The 27,687-nt window shown below is 40.5% G+C and overlaps 1 protein-coding gene across 5 annotated transcripts; it reads left to right on the top strand.

Annotated features, from left to right (window-relative positions):
* The first annotated feature begins 6,381 nt into the window (after window positions 1–6,381).
* On the top strand, window positions 6,382–23,388 carry ZNF470 (zinc finger protein 470). 5 transcript variants are annotated; one of them, XM_058425730.1, is made up of 8 exons: window positions 6,410–6,952; window positions 7,673–7,798; window positions 8,142–8,415; window positions 9,182–9,273; window positions 13,609–13,735; window positions 13,853–13,948; window positions 15,959–17,524; window positions 23,262–23,388. In XM_058425730.1, the coding sequence occupies exons 4-8, from the start codon at window positions 9,214–9,216 to the stop codon at window positions 23,288–23,290; spliced, it is 1,878 nt and encodes a 625-aa protein (XP_058281713.1). In that variant the 5' UTR covers window positions 6,410–6,952; window positions 7,673–7,798; window positions 8,142–8,415; window positions 9,182–9,213; the 3' UTR covers window positions 23,291–23,388. The 5 variants fall into 5 exon arrangements, with proteins under 5 accessions (XP_032027177.1, XP_058281713.1, XP_032027178.1 ...); XM_032171287.2 differs by lacking the exon at window positions 23,262–23,388 and having other exon boundaries at window positions 15,959–22,114; XM_032171286.2 differs by lacking the exons at window positions 8,142–8,415; window positions 23,262–23,388 and having other exon boundaries at window positions 6,382–6,952; window positions 15,959–22,123.
* The last annotated feature ends 4,299 nt before the right edge of the window (window positions 23,389–27,687 follow it).

Raw genomic sequence — 27,687 nt, forward strand, 5'->3', positions numbered from 1 at the left:
TCTGTAGAACTGTGGCATGTGTAGTGGCTGGATTACAGGGCAATCATTAACTATGAGAAGAAAGTAAAAAGGTTGTAACAAACCTCAGAACTCTAAGAGTGTTCTGATTACTGATATTTCCACTGTAATTAATAATTGATCCCCAGCGTTGAAACTGCACTAAGGTTTTATTTTAATTAAAAACACTCCATGGCATGGCATCCAGATTTCACATTGACTTAAATCAGTGGCACAGGACTGGGTACTGCTGAATAACTGTAATTAAAATTTCTATGAACAATTCCATGGGAATTCGAAAAAGACTTGCATTTATGCAGAGTGAGGGCTTATGGAAGAATTGTTACGCAAGCATAGCTTAGAACAAGGTCTATTGAGACTACAAATGCATACTGTGGCTATTTTTCCAGGTCCTGGGTGTGCATTTGTTAATGATATCTATGAGGTGAGATGTGACTAGATGACTACCAAAAGTTTGTGTTCTTTTCTATTGTCTGGAATTGATCCTGGGATATGTCTGCCCAGGCACCTTTGCTTCCAGTTTTGTCTATCAGATGAATTTTCTTCAGTGTGGTGTGAATAGAAGCAATATGCCACTCAGGGCTTGGTTTTTAAGAAAAGGATGTTCTGTCCAGACGGAAGTAGAATCTTAATCATATGGAATGGCAAAGCTGAAAGATAGAACTCTGTGTCCCTAAACCACTATTTGGAGGAAAGCTCCCCAGTCATCGAGGAACACCAGCAATGGATTATTATATGAGTGAGAAATAAACTTATATTGTGTTAAGGTAATGATATTTGGATTTCAATTGTAATAGCAGCTACTATAATTCTAATCAATATAATACCTTTGACTAATGATAGAATTCCTATTTTCCCTCACTGAGTCACAGAGTAGGAACTGTGATGGTGTGTTAGTTGCCTGTTGTTACAACAAATTATCCCCAAAGCTTAGTGGCTGAAAACAGATAGATGTTCATTACCTCAATTTCTTTGGGTAAGGAATCCAGGCATAGCTTAGTTGGGTGCCTCTGGCTCAAGGTGTCTCAGAAGGCTATAGTCTAGCTGTTGGCCAGTGCTGCAGTCATCTGAAGATTTTGTTAGAGGATAATCAGCATTCAAGCTCAAGTAAGTGGGCAGGACTCAGTTCCCCACAGGCTTTGGCTGGACATGTTGGTTCCTTTCCACGTGGGCCTCTGTAGGGCAGCTTACAATATGACAAGTGGTTTCCTTGAAACTGAGCGAGCAGGAGAGGATGCCCAAGATAAAATGTGAAGTCCGTTTGTAACCTAATAGAAGTGATATCCCATCATCTTTGTATTTTGTTAATTAGAAGTCACTAGGTTTAGCCTACCTTCAAGGAGAGGGGATTACAAAATAGTTTGAGTAAGAGGAGGTGGGGAACATTGAGAGACATCGTAATGGCTGTCCACCACAGTCTTCCCTCTGTCCCCACCTCCCAGTGATTCATGTCCCTTCCACATGCAGAATACACTCACTCCTTCCAAGGCCCGTCTCAGAATCTCACCTCATTACAGGATCACCTCAAAGTCAATAATCTTATCACCTCACATAGGTACAGGTGCTAATGAGGCCCATAAGATATACTTTCTTAAGTATGGGTATTGATCTGCAGACCTTTAGACTTAAAGAAAATAAAGAACAAGTTATCTGCCTCCCCTCCTCCACCACCCCTAACCAACATAGTGGAATCACTGTTCCATAGCAATTCTGAAATCTAACCAGAAAAATGTTTGGACATTCCTTTATTAGGTCACAAGGCCTGGGATAATTATCCACCATCTGAACTCTTGGTTCTGCCCTCTGAATCATCCTTTTTTCCTGAAATGCTTTTGCAGCTCAATAGCTTTCTTAGCATGCTTACTAGAGTTTTAGGAATCTAGTGGCATCTCTTCATTTTGTGCTGTCTCTGTCCCTCTCACTCCAGTTGGCAGAGTTTCTACTGATTCTTCTGAAAATGTTGTGGGCTTCATGAGAACCTCATTGGGGTTCACTGCACAAGACAAAAGCCACAGCCACAAATCTCTTTGAAATAAGCTTCTTAGAGGCCTAATTATTTGAATAAGAGTGTCTGTCAGGTCACCTTAATCTCTTTACAGAGCTTTTGTGTGGTTAAATAGTACTCTGATACACCAGCTTTGGTCTTTCTGAGGTTCTGGATTTTATAGCCATGCCCTTAGTTTTTTATCTAGACCAGTTTTCCTAACAGTAACTTGGATTTCATTTTTGTTTGGAAACCCTTTCTCGCTTTTAGCATTGTTTGCCACCTACAGAGGCTAAGAATTTTCAAAATCCTAATGTCCTCTTTGTTAACAGTTATTCTTTCAATTTATATCTCTTCTTTTGCATGTTTCTGTGAGCAGCAAGAAAACAACAGCAACAGGACATTCAACACATTGCTTGAAAATCTTAGCTAGGTCACCCAGTTCTTCTTCCTGCATTAGCTGCAAATAACAGGCTGCTAAACTTTCTGCCATTACATAACAAGGACCCTCTTTCCTCCAGTTTTTAATGTAGTATTTCTCACTATCCTTTTAGCCTTCACCAGCACTTAAGACCAAAAATTTCTGGACAGTCTCTTTTCTATACAAGTATCAGACAAACTCCAAGCATCCCAACAAATGCTTTAGCATTACTGCCTCAGTGAGACAAGAGGTGGAGATTGAATTCAACACAGTGAACTGCCTACTAAAAACAAAATTCAGACAGACTTTTTGTCTGTAGAGACAACAGAGTCTCTACAGTGTGTTACTCATACAGTAAGAATTATTAGATACATGAAAACATAAGCCACATTCAAGAGAAAAAAGCAATACAAATCCTTAAACATTGGAATTAGCAAACAAGAATGATAAAGCCCCTATCATAATTACTCTGAATGGGCTGGGCACAGTGGCTCACGCCTGTAATCCCAACACTTTGGGAGGCCCAGGCGGGTGGATCACGAGGTGAAGAGATCGAGACCATCCTGGCTAACACGGTGAAATCCCGTCTCTACTAAAGATACAAAAAATTAGCCAGGCAAGGTGGCGGGTGCCTGCAGCCCCAGCTACGGGAGAGGCTGAGGCAGGAGAATGGCATGAACCCCGGGGTGCGGGGCCTGCAGTGAGCCGAGATCGCGCCACTGCATTCCAGCCTGGGCGACAGCGAGACTCCGTCTCAAAAAAAAAAAAATAAATAAATAAATAAAAAATAATTACTCTGAATGATATAAAGGAAAATGTGCTATTAATGCATGAGCAGATGGGAATTTCAGCAAATGAGTAAATCAATTTGAAAATGGGAATTCTAAAACTGAGAAATACGATGTTTGAAAGTAAAAATCCACTGGATAGGTTTAACAGGAAATTTGAGGTGGCAGAACAGTTAATGAAGTTGAATATAGATAAAAATTATTTAATCTGAAACACAGAAAAAGGATTGAAAGAAATTCAAAGGACTGAACAGTGCTGGTGATCATGTCAAAAGGCGACTTGTGATAATGCTTTGTGTTCTCTGATCTTCCTAGATCTGTGCTTTGGTGTTCATTTTCTTGCTTTTAGGGACAAGGTCTTGCTTTGTTGCCCAGGAGGGAGTGCAGTGGCAGGGTAATGGCTCGCTCAAGTGATCCTCCCACCTCAGCTTCTCGAGTAGCTGGGACTACAAGTGCACAGCATCACACCCAGCTAATTTTTGTATTTTTCTTTAAGATGGGGTCTCACTATGTTGTCCAGGCTGGTCTCAATCTCCTGGGCTCAAGCAATCCTCCCACTTTGGCCCCCCAAAGTGCTGGTATCACAGGCATGAGCCACCACACTGGCCTGGTGTCTGTCATTAACTTTAGAAAATTCTCAGTCATTATTCAAATATTTTCTCTCCTTTCTCTCTTCCCCTCCTGGTATTCCAGTTATGCATATATTTCACCTTTTGTAACTGTCCCATGGTTCTTGGATATTCTGTTCTTTTTCTTTTTTCATTCTTTTTTTTTTCTCTTTGTATTTCAGTTTGGGAAATTTCTATTAACATATCTTCAAGCTCACCCATTCATTTCTCAGAGTGTCTTAGTCTACTGACGAGCCCACTAAAGGTAATCTTCATGTCTGTTACAATGGTTTTCAATTGCTAGGATTTCCTTTTGATTCCTTCTTACAGTTTGCATCTTTCTGCTTACATTACCTATCTGTTCTTGCATGTTGTCTGCTTTTTCCAAGATGCTTCTCCTTCTGTGAGCTTCCCTAAGAACTCCTTCTTAAATAGAGTCTGTGCCTTGTAGCTTTCTCTGTTGTAATCTACTGTTATTGACCAGAACCCCGTTAGTGTGGCAGTGAGGTACAGTGGGGAGGGAAGCATTCTATAGTCTTATTATTAAATACTGTTTTTCTAGTGGGCTTGAGGCCTTGGACTGTGATCTTCATAAGCACTTCTTAGCTTTTCAAAAATCCTGCCTTACTGAGATAGACAGGCTATAGAGGGACTGGAGCTGGCCAACTGCCTCTCCCCAAGGTCCAACAAGACTCTAGTAAGTAGTTTTTCTTGGAGTGCAGGTGTTTATTATGGAGAATGCTGTGGTTACTTTTCTCCTCCCCTTGCCCAAAAACCTGAGATTTTTCCCCATTCTTCACTGAGAGAATTTGATAGGGTTTCTGGAGGTAAAATTCATGAAAGTGTGGGGGCCCATCTAAGATTAGGCCCCTAGGAGTTTTTACTCACAAGTTAGCCCACACTAAGCCTCCAGCAATTCATCAAAATTATAAAATAAAAGTTTCTACCAGTTTATAGCTCCAGTGACTTCTGCTGCAAGTAAGCTAATCTTGGCTATAATTTTATGTATTTTTCTTTCTCAGAATTTTGGGGTGTCAGTTTCCCTTCTATCTTCAGTTCTCTGATGGATCTAAGAAAAGTTGATTTTCAGTTTGTTGAATGATTTTGTTGTTGTGAGGATGGGAATGAAGGCTTCCAAGCTCTTTATATGCCAGAGCTAAAATGAGAATATTATCATTTTTATCCAACTCAAATAACCACAAAAGTTACAAGCTCTAAGATGACATTTGCTGTTTCATAGAGAAAGTATCTTCACAGCTAGACTTGGCTTTATTATGTTGTTTATGATGTCTGACATAAATTGGATCCAGGAGAGTCCAGTCTAGATGTCACTGTGTGGCCTTGAGTGATTGAGTGTGACCGGGAGGGTAAGTTAATTTCTGGTGAGCCAGTATGTCTGATGGCTGGGTCTTGGTCAGCTGGGACTGCTATAACAAAATATGGACTAAGTGACTTGACTAAGAGACTTTATTTTTCACAGTTCTGGAGGCTGGGAAGTTAAAGTGCTGGTACATTCAGTTCTTGGTGATGGCCCTGTTGGCTTGCAAATGGGTTACATCCTGCTGTGTCCTCACATGGCCTTTTCTTGGTGGTTGTGTAAACATGGAGACCCCTCCTTCCTCTTTTTTTATAAGTGCACTGACTCCATCATAAGGTCATCACCCTTATGACCTAATCTAAATCCAGTTACCTCCCCAAAGTCCCACCTCCTAACGTCATCACACTAGGGGTTAGGGTTTCACCATATTAATTTTGGGAGGACATATTCAGCCCATAGCATGTTGTGTCATGGTGAGACTGGCAATGCTAGACTTCGTGATTTCCTAAAAAAATAAAAATAAAAAACTAAGCACCTACTATGTGCTGTTTTAGTCACTGAGAATATAACCCTAAACAGGACGGAAGCTGTGTGCCTTCTTGGAACCCTCCTTCTAGCAGGGAGAGATAAAATGGGGTGGGGGGAGGTGAGGGGCGTACCGTATATCAGACAGCGGTAACTAGAAGGCATGAAATAAAACAGGTTCCACACGCGCACCATCAGAAAGTCACAAGTGTGCAAAGCAGACAAATCCAAATCTCTTCACTTTTCTATCACGTAGGCCCCGCCCGCGCCCCAAGCCCCGCCCTATCATGGTTTTCCTCTCCAGAGGTAGCCGCTACGCCTCGCCGACTGCGTTTCAGTGCTGTCCCACTGCTCCTGCACACCCCACGCCTGCGACCCTACCCACCACGGACGGGCGCTCCTGCGAGCTGGAAGCCAGTTCTCTGCGTCCTGAGCCTGGCAGCTGCCTCTGAACACTCGAAGCCTGGCAATGGCTTCCAGAAACGCCTGCGCCGTGGGTCGCTTCAGTGAAGGGGCCTGTACTTCGGCGACCCAGACTCCGGGCTGAGAGGCCTCCTAATCCAACCAGGAGGACCAGGAGAGGCCCAAAAGGGGACACAGGGTAGTGACCGCCAGGCTTGGAGAGGAGCCGCTCCTGGCAAAGCCGGCGCCCGATTTCTGAACGCCGCCTCCGTTCGGGACTACGCTTCCCAGGGGCTATTGCGGCGGAGGACACGCCCACTTCCGGAGAGGACCCGAAGCCGGGCGAGTGCACGCCCCGCCGAGTGTTGAGGGGAAAGCAGGTCTGGGCTGGGCGGCGGCCGAGGCTGGACTGGGACGCGGCGGGGGCGGTGTCCCGGCTCCTGCGTGGGCGGCGGGTGTGAGCGTGCGCGTGTGGCCTGGTGGCTGTGAGTGCCCATACGTGGTGAGCGTGTGGTGCGGCGCTGAGGAGGGGCGAGCGCGCGCGGGGATGACGGCCCGGGGTGTGACTGTCCGGTGCGTGGCCGCGAATCTGCGCCTGCGTGCACGTCCCGGCGGCGTGCGGAAGGCGGTGTGTGTTGGAATGAGTGAAGCACTTTAAGTGGCCAAGAGCAGGAAACCCGGCCGGAGGAGCCTTACCCCGTCTTCCCCTGTATCGACTGCGTAGAGCCCAGTGTGGGCAAAGTCCTAGAGCCCGGGGAAGTTGCCCGGGCGGGGCAGCCTCGGCTGAAGCATTTCCTGTCGGCCCTATCTGGAAGGGGCAGAGCTCAGGACACGGCTCCATGTCCACAGGACAGCGAGGAGCGAAGACCATGGGGACTGAGTACACAGGTCAGAGTGACAGATGACGGATGCGGCTGCCGGAGTGGATATTGAGGTTTTGGGTATTGTCTTTTGGGGTTCAGGTGCTGGAGGAGGATGTCCCCCGTTTCTAAGGCGAGTGGACCTGGAAGTCGAAAGATTTGGAGGGTCACCTTGGGTCAGAGTGGAGCTGGGTTTAGTTAGGGAGGGACCTTGACTTGGCCAGAGACACCTAACCAGATAACCTGACTCAGGTCCTTGGGATATCACTAAGGGCCCAGGGGAGAGAACACTACCCGTAATATTACTCATTATAGCATTACCTCAGGGTACTCTGCTGCTGTTGAAGGAATAGCTCAGCATTTAGATTTTTACCCGTCAGAGCCTTGTCCCATCTATCACTGCAGGATTTGGGAAGAAGGCGAGATTCAAAGCTTCACCCAGAAATGCCACGGCATTCCAGCCTTTCTATGACTTAATCACGTTCTAGTCAGTAACGGAAGTTATCCTCATTTCTTGGGCTTCTCTCCCTCCCCTCTGGCCTCCCACTCCAATAAAGAGAAAGGGGGAAGAAGGGCTATTTTTAGCCATATTGTCCTTTGCTTGTTTAGCTTCCTGCATGCAATAGTAATAGCTAATGTTTAATGAGTGTTTATTATGTGCCAGACACAGTTCTAAGACCTTTTGGGAGTATCAACACCAAATTTCACAACATTACGAAGTAGGAACTACCTTACCTCTTTTTTACAGATGAAGATACCGAAGCATAGAGAGGATAAGTAATCACTAGTAAGTGGAAGAACCGGGATTCAGATGCAGAACAGGCTGACTCCAGAGTCACTGGCTGTCATGTAGTCTCCTCAACTACTGCCTCAGGTAGGTTTCTTAGCCACTTTTGACAGTTAAAGAAACTGACTCTGAAAGGGTTAAATAACTAAAGGGTTCATATCCCAGAACCTCCACTGAGCAGGTTTGGGGTTTTTTTCTTAAAAAGTTTATGACTCTAAGTTCTTAGGTAAAATGGAGATGGTAATATTATATACCTCACAGTACTGTCATAAGGATTAAATGACCTCGTACATGTAAAGCACTTGGTATAGTCCCTGCCATGTAATGTGTTCATTTTTATCATCATTATGATAATCCTTTGAGAAGGCAGTGGAATTTAGATGAAAGAAACTAGAATTAATTCAGATACTTTATCCTCTTCCTAATTAAGGAAACGTGGCACAGTGGAGTCAAGGGACTGCTTCAACACTGTAGTTTGTCACAAAACAAAATGAAATCCTGGGCCTCATGAGGATTTTTTCATTTCATTGTCTGCAAGTCACATGGACTCTGTTGTAACAAAAGGAATGCATCTCTCTGGAAAAGATGGAATTCTCCAAGGAATTTGTCTTATAGAATCTTCACAAATCCTGGCCAACTCCACAGAGGACTTATTTTCTGGTGTATGAGCAAATAACTTTTGTGATAGAGTCAGCCAGACCTAGGTTGGTGACTAGGTTATTTATAAATTTGTGTGACTTGTGAAAAAGACTTGACTTCCCAGAGCTTTCTTGTGTAAAATAGTGACAATATACCCGATTCTGTTTGAAGATTGTGGAGATTTAAAGACAGTATTAATATATGCAGCACAGACATGGTGGCTCATGCTTGTAATCCCAGCACTGTGGGAAGCCAAGGCAGGAGGATTGCTTGAGGCCGGGAGGTTGACCAGATACCCAACTTCAGGAGGCTGTCACCTCCTGGCCTCAAGCAATATAGTGAGTAGTTGGGCAATATAGTGAGATCCCCATCTCTATAAAAAGTAAAAAAACTAGCTGGGCATGGTGGCACATGCCTGTAGTCCTAGCTACTTAGGAGGCCTAGGCAGGAGGATCCCTTGAGCCCAGAGCTTGAAGATACAGTGAGCTATGATCACGTCACTGTACTCCAACCTGGGCAACAGAGTGAGACCCTGTCTTAGAAAAAAAAATGTACACACACAGGACACCTAGTATTAATAAATCTGTTGTTAATGAATTGGTGGCTGATGGGGAGAGAGGGTCAAGAGATATTATGCTCATCCTGAAAACCCAGAGCAGAGGGGAACCCCAGCTATATATTTCAAGTCTTCCAAAGAGCATCAGGACTGTTGGGTGGGGGAGTTGGAGTGAGGATTGTGAGTGAGGACAGAAGAAGCTGAAGGGAAGAAAGCATTTTCAGACTTTGATTATTAGTGCTATTTGGTTTCTCACTGCTTCTTTTTCTCCCCAGCTCTACAATCCCAGAGTAAAGCTCTTCTCCAAATGAAGAGCCAGGAAGAGGTAGAGGTGGCAGGAATTAAACTTTGTAAAGCCATGTCCCTGGTGAGTTAGTATTCCCCCTCTCCCCATTAAAGTAGTTTTGCTTTTCAGGATTTGGTAATACTTGTTTTCTTCTGAAAATTTTGTGCTTAAGAGTCCCACCCTGGCTGGGCACAGTGGCTCACGCTTATTATCCCAGCACTTTGGGAGGCCAAGGCGGACGGATCACGAGGTCAGGAGATTGAGGCCATCCTGGCTAACATGGTGAAACCCCGTCTCTACTAAAAAATACAAAAAATTAGCCTGGCGTGGTGGTGGGCACCTGTAGTCCCAGCTACTTGGGAGGCTGAGCCAGGAGAATGGCGTGAACCCGGGAGGCAGAGCTTGCAGTGAGCCGAGATCGGGCCACTGCACTCCAGCCTGGGTGACAGAGCGAGACTCCATCTCAAAAAAAAAAAAAAAAAGAGTTCCACCCTGAGGCCTGTTTCCTGTTTCTTCCCTTTCTGATATGTGATGGGGTTGTGAGTGAGGGATAGACTCCACAGCCCAGTGCCCTCTCAGAGGTTCCTTCTCTTCTTCCTGCTCATTGTTTATTTTTCATTCAAGAAATGACCCATTCTGAGCCCTTCCCTTGTGCTCAGTCTTTTCATAGGCATCTGACAAAGCAGAAGTACAATCCTCAGAGGAAATTTCCATGCCTAGTTCCTAAGTCTCAGTCCTGATTCTCAGAGAGGTTATAATCTGTTGGAGAAATGAAAAGGCAGCAACACTTATGCAGTGTGAGAAGTGCTGCAAGCAGAGAATAGACTCACAGTGGAATACTTGGGAAGGGCCATTAATAGCCCATATGATGTCTTTGGATGAATTAGAAAAAAAGGTGCCGCTTCCTCTCTACTGGTGAAGCTCTGTAACAGGCCACACAATATGGCAAGAGGAAGTCTACCGTATTTTATCTCCTTCCTGCCTCCTTGGTGAGGGATCCTTGAGCAGAATATAGCCTGCACCATCCTACTCACTGCTGAGGGCAGGAAGGGTTGGGGAGACTTCACAGAGGAAGTGATTCCTGAGTTACACCTTGAATGAAATGGAGAAAGTGCAGGCACAGGTGGGATTGGTGGCATTCTGAACAGAGTATGCAAAGGTTTGTTCTCCCCATTTGACCATGGAGCCGTGAACATCTTAAAATGCCAAGGAATGTTTTACATCCTTTCTTCTTTCTAGGTTGAGTACCATAATCTGTTTAGTCAGTCCCTTGTTGTTCCGTAGGTAAATTGTTGACAATTATCTGCTATTGATAGAGTGTTGCAGTAATTATTCTTGTAGTTGAATCTTTGCCCTCATCTCTGATTATTTTCTTTGACTAAATTCCTAGTTTTTCATTTCTTGTGGATTAAAGTTTCAAACTGACCCTACTCTACAACATTTTAAATTTTATTATTTTTATGGCCAACAATAGAAGCTTCAGAGCTACAGTTCATGTTCTGGTTAAGATAAACTGCTAATCTAGTTTCACCAGCAAATTGCTTATTGTAAGAAAGTATTGAATTTGGTTTACAAACTTAGAAAATTAAAATTTTTAAAATGGAGTAGTTAAGTTTTTTGTTTGTTTTGTTTTTGGTCTTTTTTTTTTGAGATGGGAGTCTCACTCTGTTGCCCAGGCCAGAGTGCAGTAGTGCAATCTTGGCTCACTGCAACCTCCACCTCCCAGGTTCAAATGATTCTCCTGCCTCAGTCTCCCAAGTAGCCTGTGCCACCACACCCGGCTAATTTTTTTTTTTTTTTAAGTAGAGATGGGGTTTCACCATGTTGGCCAGGCTAGTCTCAAACTCCTGACCTCAAGTGATCTGCCAGCTTTGGCCTCCCAAAGTTCTGGTATTACAGGTGTGAACCACTGTGCCTGGCAAAAATTTTTGTTTTTTTATAAATAGGCATAACAACTTATGGCCAGAGCATGACACCTTTTCTTAGGTTTAATGCCACAAAACATACACTACCAAGGTAACTTGTTTCTTAGCACATTTAGACATTTTAAACAAAAGCATTCATGTCAGTTGCCAGAGGAAAATATTTTAAGAGTGGCAGAATTTGTCATAAAGGTTAAGATGGACTATGCACACTCCACTCTTTTTCCCACTGAAAGTTGCTATAAAACCAGGACAGCATGCCTGGAACAGCAATCTGAGGTTTCTGTAAAGTAAATAGTAGCAGGCAGGCTGGACACAGTGACTCACACCTGTAATCCCAGCACTTTGGGAGGCTGAGGCAGGTGGATTACCTGAGGCCAGGAGTTCAAGACCAGCCTGGCCAACATGGTGAAACCCTGTCTCTACAAAAAAAAAAAAAAAATATATATATATATATATATATATATATAAATTAGCCAGGTGTGGTGGTGCATGCCTGTAATCCCAGCTATTGAAGAGGCTGAGGCATGAGAATCAACTGATTCTCATGGCGGAGGTTGCCATGAGCCAAGATTGTACCACTGCACTCCAATCTGGGCAACAGAACAAGACTCTGTCTCAAAAAAAAAACAAAAACAAAAACAAAAAAAAAAACGGAGTATCAGGCAGATTGGGGAAAAAGCCCCAGATTTGAAGTACCACCAGACCATTGTGCGTTTACCTTCAAGAGACTCAAAACCTGCAAGTGGGTAATGGTGTGGACAGAAAGAGCTGCAGGAGAAGCCTTCTAGTTGTTAATAAACTGCTGAAAACTAAAGACAAAAAAATCTCAAAAACCAGCCACTGAAAAATGATGCAGAACTGTCAACCTAGAATACTATGTCCAGGGAAAGTAGTCCTTAGGAATGCCGATAAAATAAAGTTACTCATAGGAAAGAAAACTAAGAACATTCACTGCCAGAATTCTACAAGAATCACTAAAGGGAGTTCTTCAGATAGAAATTATACCAGAAGGGAACTTGGAGCATCCAGGTGAAGGAAGTGCAACAGAAATGGGAAATATTGTATGTAAATACAATAGACTGTTCTCTTGAGTTTATAAAAATATCTTCAATGGTTAAAAACAAAGCTGATAGCTTAACTAAACAGAACAGTATTTTAATATAGGTAATCTAGATTCAGAGACCATGTCTAAACTATTGTAGCATACTACAGTTAGGTAAAATAAGATGTAAGAATTATGATTGAAATACTAAATGAAATGTTTCACTTGTTCTTCTTGGCCTCCTCCTCTTCTTTCTCTTTGTTTTTTCCCTTCTGTCCTTCTTCATCCTTATCATAGGCAACAATTCTTAAGCAATTACATCATGCCAGGCATTTTAGATCTGTTTCTTCATTTAATTTTCACAGTGCTGCCATGAAACAAGTACTATATTTCCATTTTTCAGATGGGAAAACTGAGGCACAGGGAAGTTAAATTTGGCCAACCTCACCCAGCTAGTCAGTACTACAGACCAAATTCATTGGAGTAATCTGACCTTTTTTCTGATTTATTCAAAACTGGTATTTATTTAAAAGTCTGATGTTGATATAAGTGAAGTCATAAAATAAATTGAAAATCTTCCAGTAACAGTCCAGTGGATCACTTTGTGGGTTGGTTAGGAAATGGAGCTCATGTAACAAAACACAGGTTGCTTGATATGTGCTCACATCACATTATTTCCCCTGATAATTTCCCATTAGATTATCAGAAAACAACTTTTGGGCATGTTGGCTCAGGCCTATAATCCCAACTCTTTGGGAGGCTGAGGTGGGAGGATTGTGAGAGGCCAGGAGTTTGAAATCAGCCTGGGCAATATAGTGAGACCCTGTCTCTACAAAATAAAGAAATAAATAAAAAAGGAAAATGAAAAACAACTTTTTAAATGTGTTCTTCTCTCCTAATACAAATATATTTTTATTTCAGAAGAAAAGACTATAGCTAGGTGTTTTTTTTCTTTCATTTTTTAGGCATACCTCTTAACATCTCAAGAACACTAAGATTTCTTAGAAAATATTGTGGAGATTGAAATCATGTTCATCAGGTCAGCATCCTTCCTTGCAAGTTTTTCTCACAGTTCCAGAGCTCTTTAGCTTCTCCATGTAGAGAAGTGATTTAGCTTCTAACATGAATAGCATTGCATTAGCACTTGATTATATCCTGTTTTGAATGTAGTCAGCATTTTTTCATTGGTAATGTATTCTCACCACCTAGAATTGCAAATGTTTGAAGAGCAAGGAGTATCTCATTTTTTTTCTTTTTCCTAATATGTATAGCATAACTAGGCAGAAAAGTTGTCCAATAACTTACCTGACCTGGATCATTTAGACCCTTAGTGCAGTTACTTATACATAGTGTTTTTAATCCCAAAGTGAGAACAGCATAACCCTTTACCCTAGAGCTACACTGGAATGTGAACACTGAGTGAGCAAGATCATATTTGTGTCATTTTAGGGTTCAGTGACTTTCACAGATGTGGCCATAGACTTTTCCCAAGATGAATGGGAGTGGCTGAATCTTGCTCAGAGAAGTTTGTACAAGAAGGTGATGTTAGAAAACTACAGGAACCTAGTTTCAGTGGGTAAGAGTATCTTCCTCCTTTTGCCTTCCCATGACTCAGTAGTCTTTTATGCCGTTACCAGAATTTCCCACAGTTTTCCACAGCATAGGCAATTTTTTTATGTTTTTTTACATGCAGGTCTTTGCATTTCTAAACCAGATGTGATCTCCTTACTGGAGCAAGAGAAAGACCCTTGGGTGATAAAAGGAGAGATGACCAGAGGCCTGTGCCCAGGTAAGTGGAGGATACCTAGAGATAAAGGAACTGTTCTCAACATGTTCTTGTCTCTGAAGTTTGTTGGAAAACACCTTTCAAACTGCCTCCCAAACTGAAACTTGTTTTTCTAACACCAGTTTTTGAATGGTTATTCTCTTCCCTACTAGTGTAACATGCCTCCTTTACCTTTACTGATTTCTTATGCATACCAGGGTCTATTTCTGAGCTCTTGTTTTACTGATGTTTACCTAATTCTACTCAAGCACCATATTGTTGTCATCATCCCTGACTTCAAACATTTCTGAATCCTTTAGACAAGCCGATGTTTAGTTTTTTGAACTGGTTTAAATATTTTCCTTTCTTTAAAAGGTGAGTTTACTGAGTTAACATGTATTACAGCTATTTTACTCCCTCTGCCTTTTTCTTTTTTGTATTTCTTGTGTTATTTATTCTTGTTTTGTTTATTAGGTCTGTTTTTTCTCACTCTCTTCTTTATACCACCCCACCCTTTGAATTAGAAAAGTTTTTAGTTCTACAAGTTGTTACCGTTATGTATTTATATATTTTAAGATCTTTTAGAATTTTTCTGCTTGATATTCCAAACATTGTCTTCTGATACCTTTACAAAAGATGAAGAAATTAGCTCATGAATATTACTTTCTTTCCCTGTGTACATCATTTCCCCACTTATATTGTGCTCACTGGGGTTTTTGACCCAGGATATTTTATTCAATTTTTTTTTTTTAATTTTCTGGCCTTGCTTTGTAGCTGTTTTACTGATTTAGAAAGCTAGATAAGAGACGACAGAAATATATTGCAAGAAAATGAACCTCAAATGAGATGGTCCTTGTTTAATCTGTGGCCTGTAGCATAGACTTTTCCTACCTTCAGTTCTTCATTTTATTTTATTTTATTTTATTTTATTTTATTTTATTTTATTTTATTTTATTTTAATTTTATTTATTACTTTTTCAAATTAAGAGACAGAATCTTGCTATGTTACCCAGGCTGGAGTTGAACTTTTGGGCTCAAGCAATACTCCCACCACAGCCTCTTGAGTAGCTAGGACTACAGGAATGCACCACCACACCTGGCCCTACTTTCAGTTCTTACAGTTTCAAGAAGAGGATTGTGGGTTACTTGTGGTCCTATGTACATTAATAAGAAATAATGAAAATCAGTAAGCATCCAATTCACGATATTAGAAAAAGAACAAAATGAATTTAAGGAAAACCCAGATAAGTTATATGTAGTGATTTATACTTCTACAAATAAAAGTAGGAATAAATGAATTAGAAACAGTAGCGCTACTGAAAATAAAGTATTGTACATACTTCATTAGTAAACCAATACAGTATATAAACTAAGGACAAATGAGAGAAAACACAAAAACAAAATAATTATAAATAACCACACATGCATAAGAGCTTAAAAGAATCATGAATCTATTTTCCTCAACTCTCTGTAAAATAATTTGAAAAAATAGATGATATTCTAGGAGAATATAATAATGTAGGTTACCATAGCTGATACCAAGAGGAGATACAACATTTAAACAAGTAGGTTACCATCAAAGAAATGTAGAATGTTGTATAGGAACTGCCTCCCCCAAGAAAAGAAGCCACATCCCCAAATAGTTCTTTAAGGAAAAATATCATCAATGTTGTTTAAATTGTTCTGGGATAGAGAATAAAAAGAGAGTTTAAAAAATTTTCGTTTATGAATACAGCATATCCTATGATACCAAAATTACCAAAATAGCACCAAAAAGAGAAATTAGAGACAAACCTCAATTATCAGCATTGGTTCAAAATCTTAAAAGGTCATATTGAAATAGTATACCACGACCAATGAGGATTTATTACAGCAGTGCAAGGATGGTTGTGTCACCTAATCTTACATAAGAACCATAAAAACGTACCTCTGCTTGTGGGTTTCAATAACTATGTGATTCACATTTTCATTTTCGAAATTTCCATTATTCTAGCATTTAATAAAGGAGACATTTGCTTTCTTAATATCTTTCAGACTTGGAGTGTGTGTGGGTGACCAAGTCATTATCTTTAAACCAGGATATTTATGAAGAAAAATTACCCCCGGCAATAATAATGGAAAGACTTACAAACTATGACCTTGAATGTTCAACATTAGGGAAAAACTGGAAATGTGAAGACCTGTTTGAGAGGGAGCTTGTAAACCAGAAGACACATTTTAGGCAAGAGACCATCACTCATATAGATACTCTTATTGAAAAAAGAGACCACTCTAACAAATCTGGGACAGTTTTTCATCCGAATACATTATCTTACATAAAACAGATTTTTCCCATGGAAGAGAGAATATTTAATTTTCATACAGATAAGAAAAGCTTAAAAACACATTCAGTTGTGAAAAAACACAAGCAAGACTGTGGAGAAAAGAAACTTTTAAAATGTAATGACTGTGAGAAAATATTCAGCAAAATCTCAACCCTTACTCTTCACCAAAGAATTCATACAGGAGAGAAACCCTATGAATGTATTGAATGTGGAAAGGCCTTTAGCCAGAGTGCCCACCTTGCTCAACATCAGAGAATACACACAGGAGAAAAACCTTTTGAATGTACTGAATGTGGGAAAGCCTTCAGCCAGAATGCTCATCTTGTTCAACACCAGAGAGTTCATACTGGAGAGAAACCTTATCAGTGTAAGCAGTGTAATAAAGCATTCAGCCAGCTTGCACACCTTGCTCAACATCAGAGGGTCCACACTGGAGAGAAACCCTATGAATGTATTGAATGTGGGAAGGCTTTTAGTGATTGTTCATCCCTAGCTCATCATCGAAGGATTCACACTGGGAAAAGACCTTATGAATGTATTGACTGTGGGAAAGCTTTCAGGCAGAATGCTTCTCTTATACGTCATCGGCGATATTATCATACTGGAGAGAAACCCTTTGACTGTATTGATTGTGGGAAGGCTTTCACTGATCACATAGGACTTATTCAGCATAAGAGAATTCATACTGGAGAGAGACCTTACAAATGTAATGTGTGTGGGAAGGCTTTTAGCCATGGCTCGTCTCTGACAGTACATCAGAGAATTCATACAGGAGAGAAACCTTATGAATGCAATATCTGTGAGAAAGCCTTCAGCCATCGTGGGTCTCTTACTCTTCATCAGAGAGTTCATACTGGAGAGAAACCCTATGAATGTAAAGAATGTGGGAAAGCTTTCCGGCAGAGCACGCATCTTGCTCATCATCAGAGAATTCATACTGGAGAGAAACCTTATGAATGTAAGGAATGCTGCAAAACCTTCAGCCAGAATGCACACCTTGCTCAACATCAGAAAATACACACTGGGGAGAAACCTTATGAATGTAAGGAATGTGGTAAGGCCTTCAGTCAGATTGCACACCTTGTTCAGCACCAGAGAGTTCATACTGGTGAGAAGCCTTATGAATGTGTTGAATGTGGGAAGGCCTTTAGTGATGGCTCATATCTTGTTCAACATCAGAGACTCCACACTGGCAAAAGACCGTATGAATGTCTTGAATGTGGGAAGGCATTCAGACAGAGGGCATCCCTGATTTGTCATCAGAGATGTCATACTGGTGAGAAACCTTATGAGTGTAATGTTTGTGGGAAAGCCTTTAGCCATCGTAAATCCCTTACTCTACATCAGAGAATTCATACAGGAGAGAAACCTTATGAGTGTAAGGAATGTAGCAAAGCCTTCAGCCAGGTTGCCCATCTTACTCTACATAAGAGAATTCATACTGGAGAAAGGCCCTATGAGTGTAAAGAATGTGGAAAAGCCTTCAGGCAGAGTGTACATCTTGCTCATCATCAGCGAATTCATACCGGAGAGTCATCAGTTATTCTCTCCTCTGCCCTCCCATACCACCAAGTCCTATAGATTCAATCTTGTAAATGCTTCTAGAATCCATCTGCTTTTTTCCAGCACATGTCCCATCATCATAGTCCAAGACGCAACCATCTCATCTGGATTTCTGCAGTAGCATAACTGTTGCCCCTTTTGCTCCTATCGGCTGCATGTTTAACACTGTAGGCAGCCTAACCTTTTAAAAATAAAAATACATATTTATGTTATTTTCCCATTTAAGACACTCGATTTGAAAAATATATTAACTAATCCATTTCAAGGATTTAGCACACACTGGTATATAGTTATTGCTAAATAAATGCTAGCCATTAAGGTAAAGGTTTCCTTACAAACTATCATATTAAGCAGTAAGTAAACCAACAGTAAGTCAAGACTAAGATTTTAGAGCAGACAGAAGACTACTCTCCTGGTAGAGAGGAAAGATGAACAAACTCAGAATTGAAAGATTTATGGTACACAAGGTAACATGGTGGCTTATCACTCCCTCTGTGACATTGTTGATGAGCAACTCTCACTTGACCTGACACTGAGAAGAGAGAATCAGCCAATTAGAGCAAAAGCTTTTAGCTGGGTGCGGTGGCTCATGCCTGTAGTCCCAGCACTTTGGGAGGCTGAGGCAGGCAGATTGCTTGAGCTCAGGAGTTCGAGACCAACCTGAGCAACATGGTGAAACCCTGTCTCTACAAAAAATACAGAAATTAGCCAGGCGTGGTGGTGCACACCTGTAGTTCTAGCTACTCAGGAGGCTGAAGCAGGAGGATTGCTTGAGCCTAGGAGGTAGGGGGTGCAGTAAGTCATGAGCACACCACTGCAATTCCAACTGGGCAGCAGAGCCAGACACTGTCTCAAGGAAAAAAAAAGAACAAAAGCATTTGGTAGAATGTAGGACTAACCAGGGTAGGTAGTAGTAAACTAAAAGTAACAAGCCAAAAAAACTTGAATAGATTAATAGCCAAGAAACAAACTGAAAAGGGTAGTTCAATAGTTTGACCTTTACAAAAGTACCACAGACAATTCATGTGGTATTTAAATTGTTCTAGCATAAAATAAAATGCAATAAGACCTTCCATCTTGTTCCATGAGATTGACAAGACATGCCAAAACATAAAAATATGTACACTACAATTGGTTTCTGAATGTAGATGTTACAACTTAAACTTATTTTTAAAATATTTAAAAATAGGAAGGCTAGACATGCCTCTGTATAGAAAGTCTGATGAAAATATTTCTCCCTAAATTGTAAATTCATTGATATTCCAATAAAAATGTCCATATATTTTTTAGTTGAGAAGCTGATTCTGATCATCTGTAGAATTTTGATTTTAACAAGCAATGTAGTTTACATTGGGATTGTAGTACTAATACTAATTGAACGTTTGCTAATGTTTCACACACTGTTTTAGGTGCTGGGGGATACAATAAGGTACAAGATGGACAAAAATACATGCTCTTACAGATCTAGTAGAACAGAAAAAATTAAATGCATGCCATGTGATAAGTATATGATATGTCCCATAAAGAGAAATGATCTAAAAAAGAAGCTAGGGAGTGCTGGATCAGGCACCTTACTATCCCCAGAACATGTGGGTATTAGAGGATGAGGAAAGAACTAGAGGTAACTGCAAGACACAAAAGGCATAATGAAAATAGTCATGATAGTCCCAAGGCAGATATTGTTTATGATGCTTTGAGTGTTGGAGGAAGGGAGGACTGATGGTTTAACAGAGATCATGGCAGTTACGTTCACTCATATAAATGTTGATTTAGAAGCTGGCGGAAGGGTATTTTTTGAGTGACAGCTTTATTGAGACAAAGCAATTCTGGAGAAGAACACACATATCCTTCTCTTTAATTTAAGAGGGAGCCCCAAAGCTCCACTTAAAGTGTACAACTTACGGCTTTTAGTTCATTCACGGAGTTGTGCAACCATCACCACCATCAATTTTAGAACATTTTCATCACCTCAAAGAGGAATCCCTTGTCCTTTTGTAGTTATGGCCATCCCTGGAAGAGTACTTTTTTTTTTTTTTTTAACTGAAGCACCCAGAGCTCTTGAGTTCCCTCTTAACTGCTTTCTGTGGAAGTATGGAGGGCCATGTGAGGGAAGCTCTTACCGACAATGCATGATTGCTAGAAAATGGAGCTTGGGGCTCCCTCTTCAATTCTGCTGATAGAAGCATAATGGCTAGGGGATGGGTAGTCTCACCAGAGAATGTGGAGCTTTCAGACTCTCCTTATATATGATAAAAAGGATTTTTCATTGTAGTGGGGAAAAGGTGGTTTGATCAAATGGCATTGGGAAACTTAGCTCACTGGAAAAACGGATCTGTACCTTTCACACTAATGAGGGCCTGAGAGATTAAAGGTCTAAATGTAAAATTAAAGTACATGAAAAACAGACTAATATTTATATACCCTTGGTTTGAAATAGACTTTAAGCACTAAGGCATAGCCCCAAAGCTGACATTAGGCTTTTATATGGTGGAAAACATAATAGATAAATGAGAGACTGACACAAAGTGTTTGCAACAGATATAATAAAGGACTGTAATTCGTGATATTCAAAGTACTATTACAAACCAATAATAATCTGCAACTTAGAAAAATGGACAAAGCTAATGTCCCATTCACAAAAGATGAAATGAAAGCAGTTAATGAAAATTATCCAATATCACTAGAAATCAAGAAATGCAAATTAAAGTGATTATCTGTTTTTTCCCCAAGAGACTGACTGAGTGATAACATTCAGTATTGGTGAATGTGTGGAAACAAGGGAATACCATTGTTGATTACATATCTATTGCTTTATGTATATACCCTTTCAATTAATATTCCTTGGAAACCAACATATACAAAGGTAGATAAATGTATTAGTGGCAAAAAAATTGATGGTAAACTATTAAAACAACAAGTGTCCATCAGGGTAATAAATAAATTAATTATGGTATATATCCATTCAATAGGAATTATGCAGCTGTTGAAAAAATATCAATGTATATAGTCAGAAAGATAGCTGTGCTATACTAAATGAAAAATTGCAGACCTGTATTGTAGTATAGGCCCATAATTGTAATATCAAAAACAAAAGTCAAAATATATATTATAGTAGGCATCTGTTTTTCTCTGCCCAGTTTCCCTTGCCTCCTCCTTTTGGCTGCATTATCTCATCTTTTCCGTTTGAGTAACTGGCCATACCCTACCATATGTTTCTGATGGACGTGGCCAATAAAATCGTCTCTGAATTTCAAAAGGCATTTGGATCTATGTCATCCAATGGCAACTCCCTAAAAGCTGATGCAGTTATTCTTTTGATTGGTCCTTGGAACCACCCTGGTTTTTGTACTTTCTAAGTCTGTGATTCCCCAAACTACCCATTATCTTTCCGGTACTTGATTTTTGCCTCCTGTTGGTCAGTTGCTTGAAAGTAAAGAAACAATCATACAGAATTTGGTATGAAGATTGGGTAATAGGCATTAGAATCTTTGGAAAAATCAGGTATTGGGAGTTGCTTTTTGGATGAGATGGGGCAAATAAGACTTATTTTCTAGACTGGAAAGCATCTCATGGTGTGTGATGAGCAAACACCGGAGTATTATTCATTATAGTCACCTGGGATGAATAGAGGTCTAGGGTTCTGGATAATGACAATTTAAAGAGGATGGAGAATGCTGAATCCAAAAGGTATATGTGATACTGGTATCTAACGGCTTTGAATAACTTAAAGTTTAGCTCTTGAATTTCTAGCATTAAGGCAAAAAAATTCAACTAAGGGATTTTGTATGATATTGTTGAAAGATGTCTTACATTGTTTAAAGTCATAGGGTTAAGATGGCTCATAACCAAATTTAGAGACTATTTTTACGCATTGTTAAAGTGGAATGCTGGTTAAATTTTATACTTTATTCACAAGAGTCACTGTGAATTGAATTGTTAATTCAGTTCTGAATTGTGTTCCCACCAGCACCACCAAATGCTGGCCTCTACCACCACCAAATTTACTTGTTGAAGTCCTAAACCCCAAAGTGACTGTATTTGGACATAAGGCCTTTAAGAAACTAAGGTTATGTTAGGACATAAGAGTGAGGCCCTAATCCCATAGGACTAGTGTCCTTATAAGAGGAAGAGACACCAGAGCTCTGTCTCTTCACATGTGCACAGAGGAAATGCCATGTAAGGACACAACAAGAATGCTGCCATCTGCAAGCCAGGAGGAGAGACCTCACCAGGAACCAGCCCTGCCAGCACCTTGATCTTGGACTTTTAGTCTCCAGAACTGTGAGAAAATAAATGTTGGTTGTTTAAGCCACCCAGTCTGTGGTATACTGTTATGGCAGCCTAAACTGATTAATGCAATGACCATATAATTTGTTGTCCAAACTGGGACATTTTTGAGAGTGAAAGGGGTAGCTAACTGCACAGGGCACTTGACAACAGGTGTTCATATCCTCAGCAAAGCAGGATATATGGTCGTACTTCTTGTGTAACAGAATATTGAATAGAAAAAAATGTAGCTCTACTATTGGAAAGGTGATATTGGAGATGATCCAAAGGGTTGGAATATACTGAACTTCTGGATTCGTGTGATATACCACCTATTAACATCTGTTTGCATAGGTACATATGGCTGCTCTGAAGAGACAGCTAACAATTCATCTTATTCCCCCATTCCATTGTTGCTCACATGGAATAACAAAGTGAATTTAACATGACCATAACATTAAATGCAAAAATCAGGCTGAGCACAGTGGCTCATGCCTGTAATCCTAGCACTTTGGGAGGCCCAGGCAGGAGGATCATTTGAGACCAGGAGTTTGAGACCAGTCTGGGCAATGTAGCATGACCCTATCCCATATCTAAAAAAAAATTAAATTTTCCAGTCATGGTGGCACCTAGCTACTCGGGAGTCTGGGGTGGGAGGATTGCTTGAGCCCAGGAGTTCGAGGCTGCAGTGAGCCATGATCACACTACTGCAGTCCAGCCTAGGTGACAAAGCCAGACCCTGTTTGAAAAAACAGATAAATAAAATCACACATACATACAAAATTAAAATAGGGCAAAGAGTAACTGTATCTTAGAAGAATTTTCAGCAGTTAGTTTACTAGTGTAGATTAAGAAAAATCGGGCATTTGTGGAAGTGAAATTTGAGGAGGCTGAATATATTGACAAAGTGGCTTGAGTAGCCTGCCATGGTTCTAAGAATTTGTTGAACTCATCTATGTACCAAATGCTGGCCTCTAATAAATTACATTATAAGGCCAGAAATCTCTTAACATAATGTAAAGGATGTTGTTCAGACTTTAAAAGACAGGAATGCTGGATTGTTTCTTGTGTTGCAACATCAGGTCTCCTGACAAGAGTCCAGAAACCTATACATTCATTCTTCCCATGAGAAAAACACCGTTTGTCTAATGGATTTTAAAACCATTATATTGACTCTCTGGCAGGTCAAGAATGCTATGTAGAGAGATTGTAATTGAAGGAGAATCTCTGATCAAAAGACTAATTGAAATGGGAATGACACCAAACTGCCCCACCAGCTGAGCCTCTTCTGGGACTAATGTGACTTCAGAGAGAGCCTTTAATTCTGCATGTCCTTAGAGTCCTTGGGCAGATTGTTTGGGGCCTTGGGGAGGCTTTTTGGGGCTCCTGGCAGCAGACGCAAAGAACAATTTAAAAATAAGATTTAAAAAAATTCTACCTACAATAGCATCAAAAGGAATTAAATACTTAGGAATCAACAAAAGTACAAAAGTTAGATTCTGAAAACTATAAAATATTATTGAAAGAAAATCCCATGTTTATGCATTGGAAGGCTTAATATTATTAAGATAGCAATGCTTCCCAACATTATCTACATGTTCAATGCAATCTAATTTCCTTTTTGTGGAAATTGACAAGCTGATCCTAAAATTCATATGGAAGCACAAGGGACTCAGAACAGCCAAAACAATATTTAAAAAGCAAAACAAAGTTAGAGACTCACACTTTCCAATTTTAAATCAAAACTGTAGTAACCAAGACTATGCAGTACTGGCATAAGGATAGTTATAGAGATCAATGGAATAGAAATTAAGATCCAGAAATAAACCCATACATCTGTGCTCAATTGATTTTCAACAAGGATGTCAAAACAATTTAATGTGGGATAAGAAGAGTTGTTTCGGCCAGGCGCGGTGACTCATGCCTGTAATTCTAGAACTTTTGGAGGCCAAGGCAGGTGGATTGCCTGAGCTCAGGAGTTCGAGACCAGCCTGGAGAATATGGTGAAACCCAGTCTCTACTAAAAATACAAAAAAATAGCCGGCTGTGGTGGCGTGCACCTGTAATCCCAGCTACTCGGAGGCTGAGACAGGAGAATTGCTTGAACTCAGGAGGCAGAGGTTACAGTGAGCTGAGATTGTGCCACTGCACTCCAGCCTGGGTGACAGAGTCAGACTGTGTCTCAAAAAAAAAAAAAAAAAAAGAAAAGAAAGAAAAGTCGTTTCAACAAATAATGGTGGGATCACTGGATATCTACCTGCAAAAGACTGAATTTGGGGCTGGGCACGGTGGCTTATGCCTGTAATCCCAGCACTTTGGGAGGCCGTGGCCGGCGGATCATGAGGTCAGGAGATCGAGACCATCCTGGCTAACATGGTGAAACCCTGTCTCTACTAAAAATACAAAAAATTAGCTGAGTGTAGTGGTGCGCACCTGTAATACTAGCTACTTGGGAGGCAGGAGAATGATGTGAACCCAGGAGGCGGAGCTTGCAGTGAGCCAAGATTGTGTCACTGCATTCCAGCCTGGGCGACAGAGCGAGACTGTCTCAAAAAAAAAAAAAAAAAAAAAGAATGAATGAATTTGGACCCCTACCTCACACTATATATGAAAACGAATGCAAATAGATCAAATATCTAAATGCAATAACCCAAATCATAAAACTCTTAGAAGAAACATAGTGGTATATATTCATGACCTTGGATTTGGAAATCGTTTCATAGATACAACTGTCAAAGTACAAGCAACAAAAGCAAAACAAGTTGGACTGTATCAAAATTAAAAACATCTATGCTTCAAGGCTGGGCATGGTACCTCATGCCTGTAATCCCAGGACTTTGGGAGGCTAAGGTGAGAGGATCACTTGAGGAAAAGTTTGAGACTAGCCTGGGCAACATAGTGAGATCTGGTCTCTACAAAAAAAAAAAAATTAATAGATGAGTTGGTGCATGCCTGTAATCCCAGCTACTCGAGAGGCTGAGGTGAGAAGATTGCTTGAGCCTGGGAGATCAAGGCTTCAGTGAGCTGTGATCGCACCACCACACATCAGCCTGAGTGACAGAGCAAGACACTGTCTTAAAAACAAACAAAAAAATCTATGCTTCAAAAGACACCATCAAGAAAGTGAAACAATAAATTCACAAAATGAGAGAAGATATTTGCAAATCATTTATCTGTAAAGGACATGAATCCAGAATTACAACTTAACAATAACAAGACAAATAACCCAATTAAAAATAGGCAAAAGGTTTGAATAGACATTTATCCAAAGAAAATGTATGAATGAAAAACAAGTATATGAAAAGATGCTCAACATCACTCGCCATTAGGGAACTGTGTATCAAAACCACAATGATCTGCCCCCTGAGAGGGCCAGACGGGAAGGGATGCTGGGGTGGGGTTTTGTCATCCGGGGGATGGATAGGTGACAGAGCCTTCCCAATGTTCTCACTCTCCAGTGACAGCTGGAAATGTGATGTTTTGTTTTGTGAAAATGAAGGCAGATGAGTCAGAAGAAGAATGGGCTAAAACATCATGTAACCTGTGCACACATATTTATTCCATCTTTATTTTGTTCTAACAAATCACCTTGCATAAAGGAACCAGCCACGTATTCCTTTGTTCCCACTGAAAGAGTTTTTTCTTTATTAAAAAGACTTACACACGTACTGATCTACTTTAAGCACACACACATTGATCTTTATGTTCAATGTAATTAAAAAAAAAAGCAAGATTTTTAATTGACCATTGTAGACTGATTCTGTTACCACAACTGGACTCTGAGTTCTTTGGCTCTCATGTAAGTAGAAATTAACATCAGGCCAAACAGAAATTTTCTCAGGCAAGTTTTAAGAGGCTTGAAGCTCAAGCTATGCAAAGTCACTTCCACATTTTTGGGTATCTTTTCAGCAGCACCCCACTCTACTGGTACCAATTTACTGTGTTAGTCTGTTTTCATGCTGCTGATAAAGGCATACCCAAGACTAGGTAGAAAAAGAGGTTTAATTAGACTTACAGTACCACATGGCTGAGGAGACCTCAGAATCATGGTGGGAGGTGAAAGGCACTTCTTACATGGTGGCGGCAAGAGAAAATGTGAAAGAAGCAAAAGCGGAACTCCCGATAAACCCATCAGTTCTCATGAGACTTATTCACTATCATGAGAATAGTATGGGAAAGACTGTGCCCCATGATTCAGTTACCTCCCCCTGGGTCCCTCCCACAACACGTGGGAATTCTGGGAGATACAATTCAAGTTGAGCTTTGGGTGAGGACACAGCCAAACCATATCACTATCCTTTGGGAAACATAAAGTTAGGTTGCCAACTTTATAGCACTTCCCAGTTTAAATTGTAGGAGGACAAGTTCCCATTTCTTTTTTCTTTTTTTTTTTTTAGATGGAGTCTCACTGTGTCACCCAGGCTGGAGTGCAGTGGCGCGATCTCAGCTCACTGCAAGCTCCGTCTCCCGGGTTCACACCATTCTCCTGCCTCAGCCTTCCAAATAGCTGGGACTACAGGCGCCCGCCACCATGCCTGGCTAATTTTTTGTATTTTTAGTAGAGATGGGGTTTCACTGTGTAAGCCAGGATGGTCTCGATCTCCTTGCCTTGTGATCCACCTGCCTCGGCCTCCCAAAGTGCTGGGATTACAGGCGTGAGCCACCAGGCCTGGCCGACAGGTTCCCATTTCTTACTAAAGAGGAGTCTTGGCAATAACTGAACAATGTCTCTGGCAGTTTACCCCAGAAGGACAAACCTTGACTTTTACAGGAAGCTGGCCAGGAGTGACATAGGAGCCATCTGATAAGTTGAAGGAATTGACATTTCTAGATCACAGTGGAAAAACTCCCACCACGCACCCAATGTGGCCTTCACACTGACATGTTTGTTGTGTTCCTTGTATCCAAGGAGCCTGTAACTCAGAATGCATGTACCTCATGGAACATTAAGGAACAGTCTTCATAAGGGCATAAGGGCTGCTGTTCTTGTGACTAAACGCTATTAATATAGTGCCCCAATGGGGACAGTCTGAGTTACACACTATTTAGAGTAACTCAAATTGATTCCTCAGTTTTTAATTAATAGCATATTGGTGTTTTAAATAAAGTATTTTCAGAAGAGTAAAAAGGGCTTTAATTAAATCTGAGTCATTTTAAAGGAAATACATGATCAAAAAAGAGTAAAAATGTGCCTCAAAATAGACATAAGTGGCTTAAATGAATGTTAAAACTATAAAAATCAAAATAATGTAGAATGCACATACTAATTTGGAAACAGGTAAAACAGACAGATATAAGGGTTTTATTTGTAGGGGGAGGGTCTGTAAAGTTAATTATGTGAACTTCTGAGTTGTAACTATGTCTTTTTACAATCTACTCTCTACTCAGTTTCCTTCTTTGGGGAACAATTATTTAGATATCCTGAAAATGTCACATCAGTAAGTTGAACAAGAAGAACAGGAGCTTTAAGAACAAGATTCAAGATGAAACAACACAAGTTTTGAATATTTTATAAGTAGCTAAAGGCAGAAAAAGTTACCAATTATCTCAGACTTCCAGAAAGTGAAAAAAAAAAAAAAAAAACAACTGAAGTCTTAATTGAAAAGAAGA

Source organism: Hylobates moloch, unplaced genomic scaffold, assembly GCF_009828535.3.
Source record: "Hylobates moloch isolate HMO894 unplaced genomic scaffold, HMol_V3 SCAFFOLD_12, whole genome shotgun sequence".
NCBI classification, from domain to species: Eukaryota; Metazoa; Chordata; class Mammalia; order Primates; family Hylobatidae; genus Hylobates; species Hylobates moloch.